General features: G+C 31.1%; 2 protein-coding genes across 3 annotated transcripts; both read right to left on the bottom strand.

Moving 5' to 3' along the window:
• Positions 1 to 3,725: 3,725 nt before the first annotated feature.
• LOC101901596 (atypical kinase COQ8B, mitochondrial) lies at positions 3,726 to 7,347 on the bottom strand. Its single transcript, XM_005187631.4, has 5 exons — positions 7,172 to 7,347; positions 5,638 to 7,100; positions 5,063 to 5,255; positions 4,838 to 5,008; positions 3,726 to 4,775 (listed from the first exon to the last, which is right to left on the bottom strand). The coding sequence occupies exons 1-5, from the start codon at positions 7,235 to 7,237 to the stop codon at positions 4,587 to 4,589; spliced, it is 2,082 nt and encodes a 693-aa protein (XP_005187688.1). The 5' UTR covers positions 7,238 to 7,347; the 3' UTR covers positions 3,726 to 4,586.
• Positions 7,348 to 8,120: 773 nt separating this feature from the next.
• On the bottom strand, positions 8,121 to 11,138 carry LOC101901431 (FAD synthase). 2 transcript variants are annotated; one of them, XM_005187630.4, is made up of 4 exons: positions 11,011 to 11,138; positions 9,009 to 9,274; positions 8,603 to 8,953; positions 8,121 to 8,542 (listed from the first exon to the last, which is right to left on the bottom strand). In XM_005187630.4, exons 2-4 carry the CDS (start codon positions 9,222 to 9,224, stop codon positions 8,234 to 8,236), a joined length of 876 nt encoding a protein of 291 aa, XP_005187687.1. In that variant the 5' UTR covers positions 9,225 to 9,274; positions 11,011 to 11,138; the 3' UTR covers positions 8,121 to 8,233. The 2 variants fall into 2 exon arrangements, with proteins under 2 accessions (XP_005187687.1, XP_011294215.1); XM_011295913.3 differs by having other exon boundaries at positions 10,946 to 11,098.
• Between the last annotated feature and the right edge of the window lie 9,640 nt (positions 11,139 to 20,778).

Consider the following 20,778-nt stretch of genomic DNA (forward strand, 5'->3'; position numbering starts at 1 on the left):
TTTATCTTAAAAATTGGGACCTCCGTCCTGATTTTAACAGGCAAGTGGTTATGGGTAAATCGATATCGAATTTTACGCTGATCATGAGGTTATGGGGTCTCTAAAGAATATTTCGATGGATGTTGAAAACGTATTATTAAATTCAATACAACTACTCCTTAAAAATCTAATCTTAATCCTGGAGACCACAAGTTCAATATCTTATGATTCAAAAGGTCTAGGCCACAGAAGTCCAGAAAAAAGATTCATTTCTAATTCATTTTTATTTTTATTCTTTCAAAATTGTCCATTTTTCAGTTAAACCCCCCCTTTATTTAATATTTAAAAAGGGAATCCTTTAAAAATTCCAATAAAATGTTCCTAAAAATAGCCGTATAGTCTATGGACAACAACAAAATAATAGCTCGGGCGAAGAAAAACAAAATTATGACGGCAGTAAAAGAACGAAAAAAAAAGACACTACTTCACAAAAAAAAGAAAAAAATGGGGACAAAGGGACCAGAGAAACGCGTTAATGCACTACACAGGCAGGGAGGAGACACAAACACCAACACTTGCTTTGGCCATTTTCAGTAATATTGATGACATCATACAAAGAAGAAAAAAAAACCAACCATAACGAACACCAAGAAGGCACAAGCACACACACACACGCTCATGTGAGTGTGTGTCAGTAGTTAGGCGGCAAAACGGCATTAGGACAAGGCGTAAAGGACATTCAATGAAAAAAAAAAGGAAATGGAATTATTATTGTAACTTGTTAATAACAAATGAAATGGGAAAAGAGGAAGTGAGGGGTAAAAAGTAACCACAAAAGAAAATAATTATCCTGACAATTGTTACAAGGCATTTAGGTAATGGGTCAAGTTGTGTGTTTTAAGAGACACCATCCCCACCTTAAAAGCAAAAAAACAGAAGAAGTAGAAAATGGAGACAAAAGAAACCCCCAAAAAATTATATCAATACTCCTTTTTGTTAACATAACTCGGCAGGAAAGTTCTTGGGCTGTTATTAAGGTCAAATTGCAAAGGAAAAACTTTCAAAATGTTAGGCACATGGCAATTCGCCGCAAAAATGTTAAGGATTTAAAGGTTTTCTACTCTCACTGTTATAGCTGAGTTCATTACCTCTCATGAGAGAAAAGGACATGCCATTTTTGCAGGAGTTTTTTTTTTCCTACTACCACTGAGTAGCTCTCCCAAAGAGAGAGCGAGAAAGAGGAGAGAGCAAGCAAAAGCCAGAATATTGATGTATGTGATGGCATGTCACTTTGAAAATTTGGGGCCATTCCTAGCTATTTTTCACTTTCTTCGTGTGAAAGAGTGTGTCTCTCTGTGTGAGTGTGTGTGCGTATTTGAGTGTCACAAACTCAACTGTCAGTTGACCCCATTAAAACTTAACATTTTGATGAGATGTGACTGCTGAGTTGCTATTTCCTTACACAACAATGTATCATTGCGTATGGCCGAATGTTGAGAGGATGGATGGGTGGTGCTGCCGAGGAGGATGCTGTGAGATGGTGGTGATGGGCATTTGTATTTTTTTTGTTTTGTGCCACACAAAAATCCTAGGTGAGAGTAGTCTGTGAAGATTGTTTGTTTTCTTCTTCACAATTTGTTGGCATTATTGTGGTATTTTTGTGTTGTTGCAGTGATGATGGTGTTGTTATTTTTATTGTTGTTCTTGTTGTTGGTGTGATGGATTTTTGGTTTCTAGGTAATGTTGGCAAACGGAAATGACTTTATGAATTGGAATTTTGCATTTGTAAGGAGAGCTTGGGATTGGAGGCAGGCATGAATAAGTGGAGATTTTTTTAATAAAAATGTAACGGGAACCTCTGCTTGGAGGGGAGAGATTTAAGTAAAAAATAAGTAAAAAAACATTATGTTCGGCCGGGGCGTTATATGCGGGCTATACCAAAACGTGAACCTAAATGTTGAATGTTCTGCCATCGGAGCTAGAAACCATTACGAACTACAAATACGTGGTAAAATGTGGCAAAAATCATCAAAATGCCGAATATCGGTATTATATGGCGGCTATACCAAAAGGTGGACCTAAATTTTCAATGTTTCGCCACCGTAGCTAGAACCCATTATGACATACAAATACCAAATTTTAGATAAATCCGTGAAAAAATGTGGCAAAAATAATCAAAATACCGAATATCGGGAGGTGCTGTTATATGAGGGCTGTACAAAAACGTGTACCTACATAGACTACGTTCCTCCACCGGAGCTAGAACCCATTACGAACTACAAATACCAATTTTTGGAAAAATCCGTTTGAAAATGTGGCAAAAATCATCGAAAACCCGAATACCGGGAGGTACCGTTATATGGCGGCTATACCAAAACGTGGACCTAAATTTTCAAAGTTTCGCCACCGTTGCTAGAACCCATTATGACACACAAATACCAAATTTTAGACAAATCCGTCGAAAAATGAGGCAGAAATCATCAAAATACCGAATACCGGGAGGTACCGTTATATGGCGGCTATACCAGAACGTGAACCTAAGCATACAACTTTTCGTCGCCGTAGCTAAAAAAAATTATGACATACAAATACCAGTTTTTAAAAAAATCCGTGAAAAAAATGTGGTGAAAATCATACAAATGCCGAATATCGGAAGGCCATATAACGGCGGCTATACCGGAACGTGGACCGATACATCTCATTTTCAATACCAACTACATCCTGGCTACAATATAAATTGTTCTGCAAACTTTTGAAGCCCTACGTCAAATAATGGGGGCTGTTTCGTGATTTCAACAGAGAGACAGACGGACATACAGCCGGACATCGTTAAATCAACCTAGAATTTTATGCTGATCATGAATATATATACTTTATGGGGTCTACGACGAATATTTAGGGATGTTACAAACGGAAAGACAAGGTTAATATACCCTCCTTTTCAAGGTGGAGGGTATAAAAAGATATATTCCTTACATCCTCAGCACCATATTTGGTGAGTAGAGAGCCCACTTGCAAAAGATCTGAATTTTAGCTAATCTATTCGATATCTATAGCCTGATGAATTCCAATTCACCTGCTGCAGGAATACAAAACTACCCCAAAACGGAATACAAATTCAGATTTCGCTGAAGAGACGTCCTTTTATAATTCAGTTTTCATCAATAAACTGGGATAACCCTTAAATTATAATAACTAGAGGAGTTTCCCTACTCCTGTCATTGAACCTTAGAATACGGATGTTGGTCGACGAACATAACAGAATCTAGACACACTTCCTCAGCAAAAACGCCTGGATTTCAAAATGGGCATTTCCAGTTTTACTTGACTTGAGAAACTACCGAAACCGTTTGATATTCGGGATTTTATGGAAATATTTTCCAGGAAAATTAAAGTTCCATCAGAATCGAAGACATAGACCACGCTGGTCTTAACAATCCTAACCATAAATAAGTCCTTAGCCTAGCCCTATTTTTTTAGAGAAATGATGCTACCAAGTCATCATTAATTCCAAACTCCATCAACTGTTTGCTCGACTACCAAATTCAGGTCACTACAAGGTATCAGATCACTTCCAGTTGAGTGGTACCAACTCAATTTACGATGCGAATTGTTGCCAAAAATGTCATCCAAAAACCCAAGTCATTCAAAGTTTTGTACTTCTTGTCACTATCTTCACCGAAAAAGCAGAATCAATATGAGCGGTCTATATCTAGAAAAAGTCAAATTTAAAAACAAAATCACACTTTAGTAATTCTTACCGAAGATTTTATTCCTTAAAGCTAAGCTGTTGTGATTGGCCTTTCAAATGCCTTCAATTAAGCAAATCGTCTTTTCATTCAAATCCTTGCAAATTGACAAAGCAGTTCCATTTCTGGGAGCAGACTTCAATATCATTGAAATACTTAATTGTGTGGCCTGATCTCACAAATTAGGCGTTACTCCAACAGCATCAATTAGTAACAGCATTTACACTACATTTGGCTTATAAACTTTATAATTGAAGTGTTTTTGACGCTTTATCCAGCAACAATTTGCTATATCATTCAAGCCGCACCCACTGTTTTTCTAGAGCCTGAAAAAATAGGACTCAATTTGTTGCTCAACAACCCCAAAATTTGGAAATTAAGCGCCAAGGTTCGATGACTAAATTAAGGCGAAAATGGAAAGCATTTCTCTATATATCTTTCAGCGCTAGTAAGGCACCATTAATTTCCAGAATCAGAGTTAGATATCGTCGGAATATGTGCATTACTCTCGTTTTACTACCACAGCTTCAGGTACCTTCTTTCTATAGCTTATCTCTGGATTTGATCAAACCACACTTTAAAGAGACCACAACACCTTCTTATCTTACTCCAAACCCTTCGTGGTTTTGGCCAAGAACCAGGCTTAAAAAATATAATAAATTAAAATATTAGAGCTTTACATTTTTTCATTTTACAATTTCTTTCGGAAAACATGTTTAACATTGTCACTTTTGGTTAGTAAATCACCTTGCATTTGTATTACAAATTAATTATATAAATCTATAAAAATAAAATATGTACGCTGCCTCTTTAGACCTTACACCTTAGTTTATAAAAATATTATTTATGGTTTTTGTGCTATTCCCTAAATTTTCCCACCACTATTTCATCGTACAATGGACGACATTCCAGGCGTATATTCAACCGGGAACATAACAAAAATATACCCGATAATTTGCGATGAATTGAATAGATTTCTTCCGGAGGTGGACACAAACGATGGGCCACCATTGTGGGTACCAAATTGGCCAGACGTTCCGTGGTGTTCTGTGGTACGAAGGGCAAATATTTTAATTTTATTTTAAAAGTAAATTTATGGGGAAAAGTACCTGTTTGCCAAAATCAAACTCTCCCTCACAACGGAACATTTCGCCCAAAATCATAACAGCATCCACGTGGGCCTCTTCCATTAGCTTTGTTTCATAGGAGGTAAGGAAACCCATTTCCCGGGAAATTTCCAATACACCTTGGCGATCATTGTTAACCGCACACATGATAATCTATAACAAAAATTTCAGTCAATTTTTTTAACCTATTCCCTCCTCTTTACTTACACTTCTATATTTCTTAATGAATTCCTTTTGATAGAATCTTGTTGAGCCAAAATCAATAAGCATTAGCCTTCTAGAGGGGGCATCATATAAGAAATTCGACCAATTTGGATCTGTCTGCATGCATTGGAATTCGAAGAGTTCTCGCAGACACAATTTCAAAACCGATTCTCCAATGTGACGACGATGATCATAGCTGGAAGAGAAAAATGGATTTAATTAGGAAGGGCAGCAAGATATTAGTAAGGAATGGTAAAAAACATTATAGAGGGGGAAGTACAGGCATTCGAAGTCCTAGACCAAGACCTATGATGGAAGGCAGATTAGGGAGGAAGACAATTGTTGCCGTTTATATAGAAATTTTTTTATGTGCAGTCCCAGAAGGGGACCTATGTTTACAAGTTGTATAGGGAAAAAGGTAGATACTAGATGTGGACCTATGCATATAAATATGTATCGGGAGTAAATTAGGTCCTTAACGTGGGTCGCACAATAAGTAAGAGGTCTCAGACTAGAATCTTTATGAAAAACGAAGCTGTAATCCATACACAAATTTGTATAGGAATATAATGACTCACCTCATTTCAAAACACTTATCCAATGGCACACCGGGTACCAATTCCGTTGTCAAGACACTGCTCGTTGTGATATCGCGTATGACCAAGGGTGCATAATATTCACCATAGGGAGCAATCATTTCCTTAAATTTCTCCGTGTAATCAGCCTCTCGGGTATAATCCACCTCCCAGTTTAATTCACGTTTTGCCACCTTGACCAAATTGTCAATGAAGAAACCTTTGGGAAAGACATCCCATACCTTGAGCATACCCACCAAATTGTCAATGTCACTTTCAATACTCTTGGCCACACCAGGATATTGAATTTTGACAGCAACCTGCATGCCATTTTGCAGGACACCACGATGTACTTGGCCAATGGAGGCGGCGGCAAAAGGTTTATCCTCAAATGATTTAAACAAATCACGCCACTGGGGACCCAGTTCGGTGTTCATAACCCTTTCCACCTGCCAATCGGGCATATAGTCGGCCGATTGGCGTACTCGTTCAAATGCCTTGGCCAGTTGTGGTGAAACAACTTTGGAATCTTGTATGGAAAGAATTTGACCAATCTTCAAGGCGGCTCCACGTACTTTACACAAAGTATCAACAATACGATCAGCATTGGCGGGACTCAGTAGGGCATCTTTGACATTTGTGGAGCCTCCCAGGCCCAAGGCACCTTTGGTAAGTTCATTTATTGTGCCAATACCCAAACCAGCAAATAGACCACCAAATGAGGCCATTCTACCTATGCGACTGGAGGGTACTTTTCTTTGCTTGGACACCTGGGTGAGCGAAGGCAATTCAATTTGTGATGTAGTTGTGGAGGCATCCCCAGACGCTGCCGGAGCCCCAGCCACAAAGGATAGGACATTTTTCACATACTCCGTATCAGATTTCATGGATTCGGAAACAGGTGCTGAGGAGGAAGTGGCTGCTGTAGTGGGAATCTCAGATTGTTTTGGTGCTTCATTTATCGTTTCCTTTTTCTGTTGGGTTTCCATGCTTTCTCTTTTACGTATTTCCAAACGTCTGGACAAAATCTCTTCCATTTCCTTTAGAGTTATTGAGGATACATCCAAGTTGGCTGCATCTATTTTACCAGCTGCAGTAAAGGGCGTCGAAGTTTTCCCTTCTTTTGTATTGACTGGTTGATAATCAACTGTTGCGTTTGTCATCTGTTCGTGAGCTTGTCGCCCACTCATCATCTTCTCACCTGCTGAGAATGATGGCATTTGTATCTGAGTCATCTTAAAATCTGTAGCTATTTTAGCGGCAGTCAGCTGTTTGACACCCTCCACAACCACACATGAACGTTCCCGGGTTTCTTTTAACAATTCTTGTAGTTTCTTTAATTCTTCGGTGGGATTTTCTCCAGTCTTCTGCAGGTATTCCTTGCCAAGTCGTAGATTTTCTTCAAGCAATTCTCGTATGCTGGAATTGGCCCACAGATGGCGACTTAATTCCCGGTGTTCACGTTGCTTTACAGGGCGATTAAAAGAGGGAAACATGTTTAGTTGGTTTAGTTTTGGCTGTTAAGTGGACAACTTACCATCTGCTCCAACACCATTTGTAGACCCCTCAGGACCGCCAATATATCCGAGCCAGCTCTTGACATTTTGTGGCAATTTCCAGTTGGAATTTATTGATGGAACATGGAATTTACTTTCGCCAGGAATAGATGAATTTCATAACACGAGAGTAGGGAACTATAGTAACGAAAAAGGCATAAACAAAGCAACATCTGTTATATCGACACGACAGATTTCAACAGAGATGGGAGATGCCATGGATGGGACTAAAATTAACATTTTGAATAAATTTGTGCATTTTTTATTATTTTTACCGTTATTTGTAAAGATAAAGTCATTTTAATCATCTAATATTTACCTAAAGCAAAATAAAATATAAATGGTAGATCAAAGAGAGAGAGAGAGAGAGAGAGAGAGAAAATACCACAGTAAAGCACCAGGGCGACGTAATAAGTTCATGATTCAGGGAACACCTTTTTCTTTCTTTTCTTTTATGGAACAAGTCTTTCATCTTTTTTTTTGTGGGGCGATTATGTTAGCAATATATCAAATTGTTAGGAAGTGGTCGAAAATCTAGAATCTTTTAAATGTGAATAAAAAACAAAGAGGTCTAAAATTTAGATTCTATCAAAATTCCACAAGTGATTTGGATGCAAGTTGCTATTTATGTTTAGCAAGAGTCATGAAACCCTTGAGTGACCCACTAAAATACCAAATTTCATCGGAGTCTGGTGGAAAATCTGAATTCAATTTCCAAACTTCCTAATATCAAGTGGTAGGATTGAATTACGATGATATTCAACTTTGAAAATAAATACTATTTGCTATCTATTTTATATATATCATTAAATAGTTTATTTTTATTTAATCTTTTTCTTTTTAAATAATAAAAAATAATAATTTTCCTATTTATTTTTAACTAAGAAATTATTACCTAAAAAGCATAAAACACAGCAGCACCCCGAATGATAAATTTGTACAATTTATAATTTAAGTAAAAATTACAAGTAGTTTTGTTGTTTTTTTAAATTCGTTTATAACGAAGTATTTTTCTACTTTTTTTTCTTTTTAGAGAGGAAATACTATTTTGCGGCAGAATTGACATTTGTATTCTCCTTGGGTGGCTTAAAGCGGCCAGCGCGTTCTAAATCATCATTATCGATAAGTTCATGGCCCGGCCGATAACTCACAATTGCCCCAGTTGTTTCGTCGACAACACGTAAATATGGATTGGGTACTGTGTTCTTCTTATTGCCTATCGAGGTGTAGCCTTTTTGATATAGATTACAATAGGGCACCTTGTACAGATACAAATACTGCCAGACATCACGACATCGCCAATCCAAAATGGGATTTATGCGCATCAGTGGCGGCCAACCGGCATCTGTGGGCTAAGGATGGAAATGGAAAATAAAATCAAAAATATTCATGGTGTATAACATTCGCCATACCTGCATGGTTTTTAGGTTTTCACAATATGGATCGGTTCTCCGGCAACCCATAAATACTGCTTTGATGTGGGGCCTTTCTATGCATATCTCTTCCAGGGCCTTTTTAATTGGTCCTGGTTTTCTTATCACATCTATGCTAAATAGTTTTTCACATTCCTCCACAAATTCATCGACTTCTTCAAAGGCATCCGGATCGGTAATATATAGTGTGGGTATGCGTATGTGTTGCAGACAGGGATTGGCTTGATAGAAATTGTGCAGCAGATGTAGGACCACTGTGCAATCTTTGCCACCATTGAAGGAGAGCATCACCTCATTGGGTTTATACAATTGAAATACTTCATGGAGTAACTGAAAATGGGGAGATTTAAATCATCATCATTATTTAAAAATAAATTTTAATTACCTCCACTAGGTTATTGACTTTGTCGTGCACCTTTTCCGATATCTCATCACAGCTGTTGTTGTATTGTTTCAAATCCAATTTTTGTATTGGGAATTGTGTCCCGTTGTTAATGCCAACTTCCATTTGCTGTGGAAATTTTGTTTTCTGCGGCAGGTAGGGATTTAAAAGTTTTGTGACTCGAAGAATTTTTTTAAACAACTGAATTTTGTTTGGCATAAATTTGTGATGTTGTTTTCATTGGGTCCTTCCACGTCCAAATGGGATTTCTAAAAGTAAAACAAAAGAAAAAAAATTAAAGGGGATATAAATTAAATTTAGAAGGCTTTGTAAAAATTTCAAAAATACATAAACCGGGACAGTAGGCTCCATATTTGAGGGGTTTTTTTTTTTTGTTGAAATATTGGACATTTTTAAATTTAGAATCGCGTAGGAAATACGATCTAAATGCCTTTAATGGTTACATATTTTGTGGGGGGAATATCGTCCACATACAAGCAAATTGAGTTATATGCATAATTTTCGGCATGATACCATATTATTAAGAAAATTTAGTTGCAAAACCCTAGAACCCTGAATTAGAAGGTACTTTTGCATAGGGACTACTTATTAATAGCTTGAATACTAATGCGCCATATCTACAACTCCAAAGCTGGGGCATAAACATCAACCAAAAATTTGTAGTTTAAATTAAACTTAAATCAAATGGTTTGGATATTGTTTTCAAGAAATTCAAAAATCAATTCAACATCGTATATAACTCTGGCAGCGACTTTCTTCTTTCCCAAGAAACTTTATTTCTGTCCTCACATGGCTTCATTGGAACGTGATTTTAGTTTCTTTACGGAAATTTGCTGTTCGTTCTTTGCACACGTCATTTTTTTGTATTAAAGATTCGCATCCGTTCAATGCATCTTCTATAACAATGAAACTACAAATTCCTATAAACACAACAAAGAACATTATTCATGAATAAAAAAAATTACGTGTAATATACCTGACGCCACTATCAATAATATGTAAATTCAGGCCCTCATACTGAACATGTTAACGAGAGTTGACTTAGTTTGTTTGGAAAATACATCAACAAAATGTTATTGGAATTTAAATACTGCAGGTATGCGAAAGATAAGAGATTTTTATATAGAGCATGCGACAACTTTTTGCGTATTTCATGAATGACTTTGCAAAAGATAAGTAACGTGCTGGGGCAAATTCGGGGCATGTTAAAAAATCCATAATTTTGTTAGATAAATGGCATTCCAGTTTCTAATTGTTGGCAGACCACTGTAAACCACGATAATTATTGAAATGAAAATAATGAGCTCAGCAGATTTAAAGCCAAATTCGTTAACTGAGTCAGCGATCTAATTTTTAAATATAGGCGAAAAATCGTCATGAGGTAAATGGATTAACCCAAATGCCATTGAGGTTCTCTAGAGCTGTCGTTTTTAATACCAACACGCAACAGATGTTCATTAAAAATCTACAAAGCAAAAAATAAACAATAATTAATCATAAAAAACAATGGAATAAACGCATTTTTACCCACAAAAGTTTTGCAACTTATCCCTATGCCAGCTACTGTATAAATTGTCATCTTTGTTCTTGTCTAATTGGAATTTTTGGCAATTGATCAAAAACGACGACGAATTTCTAAGACACCGTGCTTGCTAAAGGCACATCTTTATCACGCTTTGCACATTTTTTACACGTTGTCGTTGATAGCTCTTCACTAGCTACTTACATCACTTCATGGGATTTCACAAAACAAACAAAACCAGCTGAGAAGTGGTTTATTCGTTTATTTATGACCTATGAACAGCTTCCCCGTACACTTTCCCTTACTTTCTAACGACATCATGATTGCACATGATAGAGCCCCATGAAGATGTTGGTTAAAAAGGTTTTAACGTAATGTTATTGCACTTCACACTTACTTTACTGCTGTTCACTGCTACGTTTCCGTGTTTTCTTAATGAAAAGATAAAAACAATGCATTTACCTTTAAAATTGTAACATTATCGCCAAAAATCACTTATTCAGTAACAACAATTAAATGTTTTATTGATTTGCACTTTGCAGATAATATTTAACCAGACAAAAACAAAAAAAAAACGTCACTACCAATCAATAAAACTAAGAGACTAACAAAGGGAGGCATTGAACATCCATCACTGTGTTGGGTATGTTCAGTGAATTACCTTTGAGAACAGTTTATCTAGGGATGTGTAAACCGATTTTAGAAACAAGAAAATATAGGGATGCCTAGTTCGACTTGTGGAATAACGATAAATCGATTTATTTGCAGACGATTGTTGAAAGGTTTCTTGGAATACACGAACTAAAATAATATTATTTTATATTCTATGTTTAATAAATAGAATATATATATGAAAGGGTTTCTCTATATGGAATACTTCTCAAATGTCTTCTTTACTTAAAAGACCGGTAGAATACATGTAAGCGTCTGTAGAAGAACTCATGAAAAGATACAATTATGATTTACACTAGCATTCAAAGACGTTTAATATTTAGTTAAAAAAAATATTTTTCTTAATTAATGTAATTTTTCTTAGATGAATAAATGTGGAACATAATATTCCGTATGGAGAATTTTATGGAACATGTTACTTTAAATAGAAAAATTGTGGAATGCAATATTTTGGTAAAGAATAGTCGTAATAGTTGTGGAATAAAATAGGTTTAATACAAATTTGGGTGGAAGGTAATATTTTCTATTTTGTGGAATGTAATTGTTATGAAAGTGTAGAAAGTACTATTTAGGGAATGCAATAGTTGGTTAAAATGTAACATTTTGTAATATTTTTTTCTGGAATTTATTTTTTTCAATAAAAAAATCTTGTGGAATGCATTGTTTTAAATGGAAAATCATGTAGAAGGTAATATGCTACGTAAGTTTTCATAATGAAAATGGTGCAAAATATTTTAATTTTTTTTTAACAAATTTCTGGAACTTTACATTTTTCTATAAAAATTTTATGGAATTGATTTAAAAAAATGTATATCGAAAATCTATCTAAATCTGTAACCTAGTATTATGGTAATAAAATTTGTGTGGATCGTCATATCCTTCATGGGTAAGCATGTAGATCATATTTTTTATAGAAAAATTGTGGATCGTAATTTTTTTTGTAAAAATTTTCGTAACACGAAATTTCTACAAAATTTTTTGAAACGTAAAATTTTTTTTATAAAAATTTTGTGGAATATCTTATTTCCCATTGAAAAGCTTTTAGATCGTAACTTTTTTCTACAAAAAATTGATTGTTTTTTCTACAAAAACTCAGTGGAACGTAATATTTGTTTATAAAAATTATCCGTTGAAAATTCTGTGGATCTTAACTTTATTCTATAAAAAAATTTGCTAATTATATTTTTTCTACAAAAATGTTGTGGAACGTAACATTTTTTTTTATAAAAATTGGTAAACGACCATGGTTCTTAACCAATAAGCAAACGTTGTTTTTATAAAAACAACAATAAAGGGATAAAGCCTGACCATTTTGTAACAACAATTTGGTGGAAAGCAATATTTTCCATTGACAATTTTGTGGATCGTAATTTTTTTTTATAAAAAAATTTGCAAATCTAATTTTTTTCCAACAAAAGTTTTGTGGAACGTAACATTAAAATAAAAAAATTGGTGGAAGGCAATATTTTCCATTCAAATTTTTGTGAATTGTATTTTTTTTCTGTAATAAATTTGGTTAATTTTATTATTTTCTATAAACATTTTTGTGTGATGTACAATAAAAAAAAAATGTGGAAGATTTTTTTCCACTGAACATTTGGTTGAAGACATTATTTTCCATTGAAATTTTTGTGGAAGGTATTATTTTCCATTGAAAATTTTGTGGATCGTAACGTTTTGCTATACAAAAATTTGCTAATTTTATTTTTTCTACAAAAAATTTGTAGAACGTAACATTTCTATAAAGATTTTGATGAAGGCCATATTATGCATTGAAATCTTTGTGAATCGTAATTTTTTTCTATAAAAAATTCCTAATTTAATTTAAAAAAAAAATTGTGGAACGTCAAATTTTGGTGGAGAGGCATTATTTTTCATTGAAGTCTTTGTGGATCGTAAATTTTTTCAATAAAAAATTTGCTAATTGCATTTTTTTACAATCATTTTGTTAAAAGTAAAATAATTTTAATAAAAATTTTGTGGATCGTAATATTTTTCTATAAAAAATTTTGCTAATTTTATTATTTTTACAAAAATTTTGTGGAATGTAACATTTTTAATAAAAATTTGGTGAGAGACATTATTTTTCCATTGAAAATTTTGTGAATCGTAACTATTTTCTACAACAATTTTGTGGATGGTAAGTTTTTTCTATAAAAAATTTGCTAATTTTTTCTTGTTTTGTCCAAAATTTTTATAAAAATTTGGTTGAAGGATATATTTTTCATTGAAAATGTTGTGGAAGGTAATATTTTTCATTGAAAATTTTGTGAAAAGCAATATTTTCCATTGAAAGTTATGTGGATCGTAAGTTTTTTTTTATAAAAAATTGGCTAATTTCAATTTTTTTTCTACATGAAATTTTGTGAAACGTAATTGTTTTTATAAAAGTTTTTGGTGGAAGGCATTATTTTCCATTAAAAATTTTGTGGACCTTAACTTTTTTCTATAGGAAATTTGGTTAATTTCATTTTTTCTACAAAAATTTTGTGGAACGTAACAATTTTCATAAAAATTTGGTAGAAGACAGTAGTTTCTATTTAGAATTTTGTGGACCGTAAGTTTTTCTTGTGAAACGTATTTTGTTTTAAATTGTTGGTGGAAAGCAATAGTTTCCAATGCCACTAAACTAAATTTATTACAAAAATTTGTGAAAGGAAATATTTTCCATTGCAAATTTTGTGGATCGTAACTTTTTTCTATAAAAAATTGCAAATTTGTTTGTGGTACGTAACATTTTTATAAAAGAAATTGGTGGAAGGTAATATATTACATTGAAGATTTTGTGGATCGTAACTTTTTTATATAAAAATTTGCTAATTTTTGGAAAAATTTTTGTTGAACGTAAAATTTTTTATAAAAAATTTGTGGAAGGATATATTTTTATTGAAAATTTTGTGGATCGTAACATTTTTTTTATAAAAAATTTGTATTATTTTTTTTCTACAAAAATTTTGTGGAACGAAATTTTTTTTATAAAAATTTGGTAAAATGAATTATTTTCCATTGAAAATTTTGTGGATTGTAACTTTATTCTATAGGAAGTTCGGTTAATCATATATTTTTTCTACAAACATTTTGTGGAACGTAATATATTTTTATAAAAAATAGGTGGAATGAATTATATTCCATTAAAAATTTTGTGGATCGTAAGATTTTTCTATAAAAAATTTGCTAATATATTTTTTTTCTACAAAAATTTTGTGGAACATAAAATATTGTATAAAAATTTGGTAAAATGCATTATTTTCCATTGAAAATCCAAATGAAAATTGTGTGGATTGTAACTTTATTCTATAGGAAATTTGGTTAATTTTATTTTTTTCTACATACATTTTGTGGAACGTAATATTATATTTTTATAAAATATTGGTGGAATGAATTATTTTCCATTAAAATCTTTGTGGATCGTAATTTTTTCTATAAAAAATGTTGCTAATTTTTTTGTCGTAAAAATTTAGTGGACAAGCGTTTTTTTCATTGAAAATTTTGTGGATCGTAATTTTTTTCTGTAAAAAATTTGCAGTTTTTCTTGTTTTTACAAAAATTCTGTGGATCGTGATTTTTTTTCTGTAAAAAAATTAGCTAATTTTATTTTTTTTTACAAAAAAATGTTGTGGAACTTATTTTTTATACAAAATTTTTTAGAGGAAAATAGTATTTTCCATTGAAAATTTTGTGGATCGTAATTTTTTTCTGTAAAAAATTTGCTGATTTTATTTTTTTTTTAAATTCTGTGGATCGTGATTTTTTTTCTGTAAAAAATTAGCTTATTTTATTTTTTTTACAAACAATTTTGTGGAATTTATTTTTTTTACAAAAATTTTTGGTGGAAAATAATATTTTCCATTGAAAATTTTGTGGATCATATTTTTTTTTGTTAAAAAGTGGCTGATTTTATTTTTTTTACAAAAATTTTGTGGATCGTATTTTTTTTTGTTAATAATTTGCTAATTTTATTTTTTTACAAAAATTTTGTGGAACGTAATTTTTTATAAAAATTTTTGGTGGACGGCATTATTTTCCATTGAAAGTTTTGTGGATCGTAACATTTTTCTATAAAAAAATTTGTTACTTTTATTTTTTTCTTGGAAAAAATCACCAAAACTTTTAATGACCCTCTTAAGATCTCAATGCTGAGATAAATTTGTGCTCTATTTAATTTAACGGTGTTTTTATTTGTCAATTGAAACACAAAACACTTTTGTGGAATAAAAAAAATAAATAAAAACCGGACTTGCACAATTAATGCAATTTCGGACAATGGAACTCCCCCAAAAGAGGTAGTCGTTACTATTCAATATCATGTCCATGTTAAGGTCCCCCATTTAAAGCATAAAAGGTGTGGGATTCAAAAAAAAATTGTTTTTTCAAAATAAAAAAATAAAATAATTAAAACAAACCGCTGGGAAAAATTAGTTTAACACGTAATTCGTGTTAAAGACCAAGTCATCGAACAATGCCTTTTGCATACAAATCACTGCCGGTGGTTTTTTTTTGGGTCGAAGTGATGGCATTTCTGGTGGCAGATTTGGCGATTAGCAAGTTGTAATGTTGGGCAAATTGCTTCATGGGGTTGTGGGTCTGGATGACGTAGGTCGACAGCAAAAAAAAAAAAAAAAAAAAATTGAAAAAATTACTACTCTGCCTGGCGATAGTGCTTATCATGGTGATAACACCCCTCGCCAAGGGCTTCCAGGGAAGAAGTGGGTTGGTGGTGGGGTATCAGCAAGTGTATTATGTATTAATTTTTATCTAACGTGTTTTTTTGTTTAGATTAATGTGTTATTTTTTGTCGTAGTTGCTATTGTTTGAAGAGAGAAAAATTCTATTTTTGGAATTTGAATTTCGTTTTTTTTTTTTTTTCTTTCGAAAAAAGCCAAGTGAACAACATTTAGTTGGCCTGTTATCAGACCTAAGTTGGCCCGGTTACCAAGTAAGTTCCGACATTTTGTTCTTGCAACGAAGTGTTCATATTGGTATTCGAGTCATCTTAGGTTCATGGCCAGTAGCGGTCTTTATCTAAATGACCTGTGGAATGGCGAAAAAATTTGTTTTTTTTTATTTTTTTTTTCAATTTTTGTTGTTGTGAAATTAAAAAAAAATAATTTTCAAAAGGGCCATTAAAATGAATTGGTTTTGTAAACAATGGTGTTTGCTGGAGGCTAAACAAAACGATTTGAATTAATTTCGCAAAGCCTATTGAAAAATATTCAAGTTGTGAAATTTCACACAAAACCCAAAGAGGCCACAATTTTGGGTTTCTTTGTTATGGGACAAGGGAGATGGGGATATGGGTAATTTAATTTAAATTAGAGCTAATGTAATTTACAAGTTTTGAGATTCTTTAAATTTTTTTTAAAATTAGAGTTAACAAAATTTTCATGTTTTGAAATTTTTTAGAATTTTTTTTGGGAAATTTTTGCAAAAAAAAAAAATAATAGAAACAAAAAAAAAATGAAAACTCCAAACATTTCCGTTTCATGTTCCCCGAAAAAATTTAAATACCAAAACACCTCAGAATTTCCACTCTAAAATAATTAACAAATTATTAAATTGAATTAACAAAAATAATTGCCCACAATTTTCCCAACACGACACGATGTTCTTGTTCTTGTTGTTTTTCTTCTTCCTCTTCTTGACAATTTAACGGCCGGACAACCATTCCCATTATATAATTTCATTTTAATGATCTCATAATTATGCTCCAGCCAATTCAGCCATCGTTTTTTCCATCATTCCCAAATACATTTTTCAGAGCACGTACCTTATACCTTCTCTGTTACGGAGATACTCCCACATTCCACGAACATTGTTCTTATCCAATCAACGTTAGGTGAATTGTTTGGCCAGCATATTTTGTTATTCTACGGGCATGTGAGTTCAAATCCCGATGGCGACAAATGGCGATAGTGGGATAAGAAAAGAAATTAATAAAAACTATTTTTTTTTGCTTCAAATTTAAAATTCAAAACATTTTTTTTGCAAAAAAATAAACAAATGAGCGGAAGAATATGTTCTTTTCAAATGCAAAATATTTTGTGATAAAAATTTGAAAAAAAAAAATTTTGATTAAAAAAATGCTATGCCCAATATTATATTAAAAAAAAAATAAACTCCATAAAATTTTCTACAAAAAAATTACGTTCCACAATTTTTTCTGCAAAAAACATACATTCCACAAAATTTTTAAAAAAATTATCATTCCACAGATATTTTTTTTATCAGATTCCACAGAACATTCCTTAAAAAAACGTTCCACAAATTTTTCTATAAAAAAACTTACATTCCACAAATTTTTGTAGAAAAAAAATGCTCATTCCACAAAGATTTTTCATTAGGTTCCACAGAATTGTCCATAAAAAATTAAATACAAATAGATTTTTTTCTCAAAAAATACGTTCCACAAGTTTTTCAACAAAAAATATTTTAATTAAATTAGGTTTCACAATTTTTTTTAACAAAACATTATTCTTTTCAACAAAATTTTTCAAAAAGAATTTACGTTGCACAAATTTTTCTACAAAAAAACTTACATTCCACAAAATTTTTGAAGAAAAAAATTCTCATTCCAAAGAGATTTGTCTTCAGGTTCCACAACATTTTAAATGAACAATTTCAATACAAATAGTTTTTCTAAAAAACATACGTTCCACAAGTTTTTCTACGAAAATCTCTTTTTATTAAAAAAATTAAGAAGAATTAGGTTGAAAAAAAATTAGGTTCCATAAAAATTTCTACAACAAAATTTACGTTCTACAAATGTTTCAACAAAAAAAAAAACTTACGTTCCACAACTTTTTGTAGAAAAAACTAATCATTCCACAGGGATTTTTCATCAGGTTCCACAGAATTTCCCTTAAAAAATTAAATATAATAAATTTTAAATAAATAAAAAATACGTTCAACAAAATTTTTTCTACAAAATTTTCTTTTTATTAAATTATTGGAAAAGATTAGGTTAGAATAACTTAGATTCCATAACATTTTCACAAAAAATTACGTTCCACAAATTTTTCTACAAAAAAACTTATGGTCCACAAATTTTTGCATAGAATTTTAAGTAAAAAAATGCGTTCCACAATTTTTTTTCTACAAAATTTTCTTTTCATTAATTATTGGAAAAATTTAGGTTGGAAAAAAAATTAAGTTCCAAAAATTTTTCTGAAAAAAATACGTTCCACAAATTTTTCTACAAAAAAATATGGTCCACAAAATTTTTGCAGGGAAAAATATAATAGGCTTTAAATACAAAGAAAAAATGCGTTTCAAATATTTTTCTACAATTTGTTTTAAATTATTTGAAGAAATTTGGTTGAAAAAAATAAGGTTCCATAAAATTTTCAAAAAAAATACATTCCACAATTTTTTTTTCTACAAAAAAAAATACTCATTCACAGGGATTTTTCATCTGATTCCACAGAATTTTCCTTAAAAACTAAATATAATAAATTTTAAGTAAAAAAAATACGTCCCACAAAATGTTTTCTACAAAATTTTCTTTTTATTAAATTATTGGAATAAATAAGGTTGGAAAAAAATTAAGTTCCAAAAATTTTTTCTGAAAAAAATACGTTCTACAATTTTTTCTGCAAAAAACTTACGTTCCACAAATTTTTGCAGGGAAAAATATAATAGACTTTAAATACCAAAAATGCTTTTCAAATCTTTTCTGCAATTATTTTTTAATTATTGGAAAAAATTTCGTTGAGAAAAATAAAGCTCTATTAAATTTTCTGAAAAAAATACATTCCACAAATTTTTTTACAAAAAAAAAAATACTCATTTCACAGGGATTTTTCATCAGGTTCCACAGAATTTCCCTTAAAAATTAAATATAATAAATTTTAAGTAAAAAATACGTTCCACAAAATTTTTTATTTTTATTAAATTATTGGAGACTTTAAATACAAAAAAATGCGTTTCAAATATTTTTCTACATTTTTTTTTAATTATTGGAAAAAATTTGGTTGAAAAAAATAAGGTTCCATAAAATTTTCGAAAAACAAATACATTCCACAAATGTTTAAACAAAAAACTTACGTTCCACAACTTTTTGTAGAGAAAATTCTAATTTCAGAGAGATTTTACATCCGGTTACACAGAGTTGTCCATAAAAAAATTAAATACAAATATATTTGTCCTGAAAATAAAAACAAACAAATACGTTTCACAAATTAAAAATAAAACTATTCTTTTGAACAAATTTTTTCAAAAATTTACGTTCCACAAATGTTTTAACAAAAAAACGTACGTTCCACAATTTTTTTTAGAGAAAAATCTCATTTCTCAGTTTTTATTCATTGGGTTCCACATAATTTTCGATTAAAATTTTAAATAATAAAATAAATAATAAAAAAATAAGTTCCACAAATTTTTCTACAAAAATTTCTTGTTATTAAATTATTGGAGAAAATTAGGTTCCATAAAATTTTATGCAAAAAAAACTTACGTTCCACAAATTTTTCTACAAAAAACGTACGTTTCACAAGTTTCAGAAGAAAAAAAATCTCATTCGACAAAGATTTTTCATCAGGTTCCACATAGTTTTACACATAAAATTTAAATACCAATAGATTTTTCTTGAAAGCAAACAAAATTGAATTACTTTTCACTGTTTTTTTTTTACAAAAAAATTTACTTTCTACAAATGTTTCAACAAAAAAAAATACGTTCCACAACTTTTTATAGAAAACAAATCATTACACAGAGATTTTTCATCAGGTTCCACAGAATTTTCCACAACATATAATATAGATTTTCCCTCAAAAAATACGTTCCACAAATGTTTCTACAAAAAAATTATTTTTATTAAATTACGTTCCACAAGTTTTTAACAAAACACTATTCGTTTCAACAACATTTTCCAAAACGGATTTAGGTATCATAATTTTTTCTACAAAAAATTACGTTCCACAACTGTTTTTTTATAAAAAAAAATAAAAGGGTTATGAGTTTTTCTCCAAAAAAAAGTTAGGTTCCACAAGGTTTTCTATTAAACACTCTTCTAAACAAAATTACGTTCCACATTTTTTTTTTTAATTTAAAGTTTTTTAAATTTTTTATTTTGATTTTTTTACTTATTTTAGAAAATTTTTCGAAAAAACAAATTAGGTTGCACATTTTTTTTTCAAAAAATCTCTATTCACCTGATGTTTTTTATTACGATGCATTAATTTTTCCATAGAAATGATTTCTGCAAAAAATGTTACGTTCCACAAGTTTATCTAAAAAATATAAATCCCATCATCCAAATATTCGTTCCACAATTTTTTGGAACAAAAAATTAATTCTTTTTTTAAAAAATGGTACGTTCCACAATTTTTCCCTACAAAAATGAACTTCAAAATTTTTTTCCTTACAAAAAAAATTTAGTTCTACAATTTTTTGTACAAAAAAACGAAATGCACACGGATTTTTATAACGTTCCACATGTTTTTCCAAAAAAGACAAATGCTTTCCTACAACTTATTACCTTCCACAAAGTTTTGAAAACTAATATTTTCTTTCTACATACATTTTTTCCCAAAAATGTTACATTCCACAAAGTCTTTAAGA

This window comes from Musca domestica, unplaced genomic scaffold (assembly GCF_030504385.1).
Source record: "Musca domestica strain aabys unplaced genomic scaffold, Musca_domestica.polishedcontigs.V.1.1 196, whole genome shotgun sequence".
Taxonomy (NCBI): domain Eukaryota; kingdom Metazoa; phylum Arthropoda; class Insecta; order Diptera; family Muscidae; genus Musca; species Musca domestica.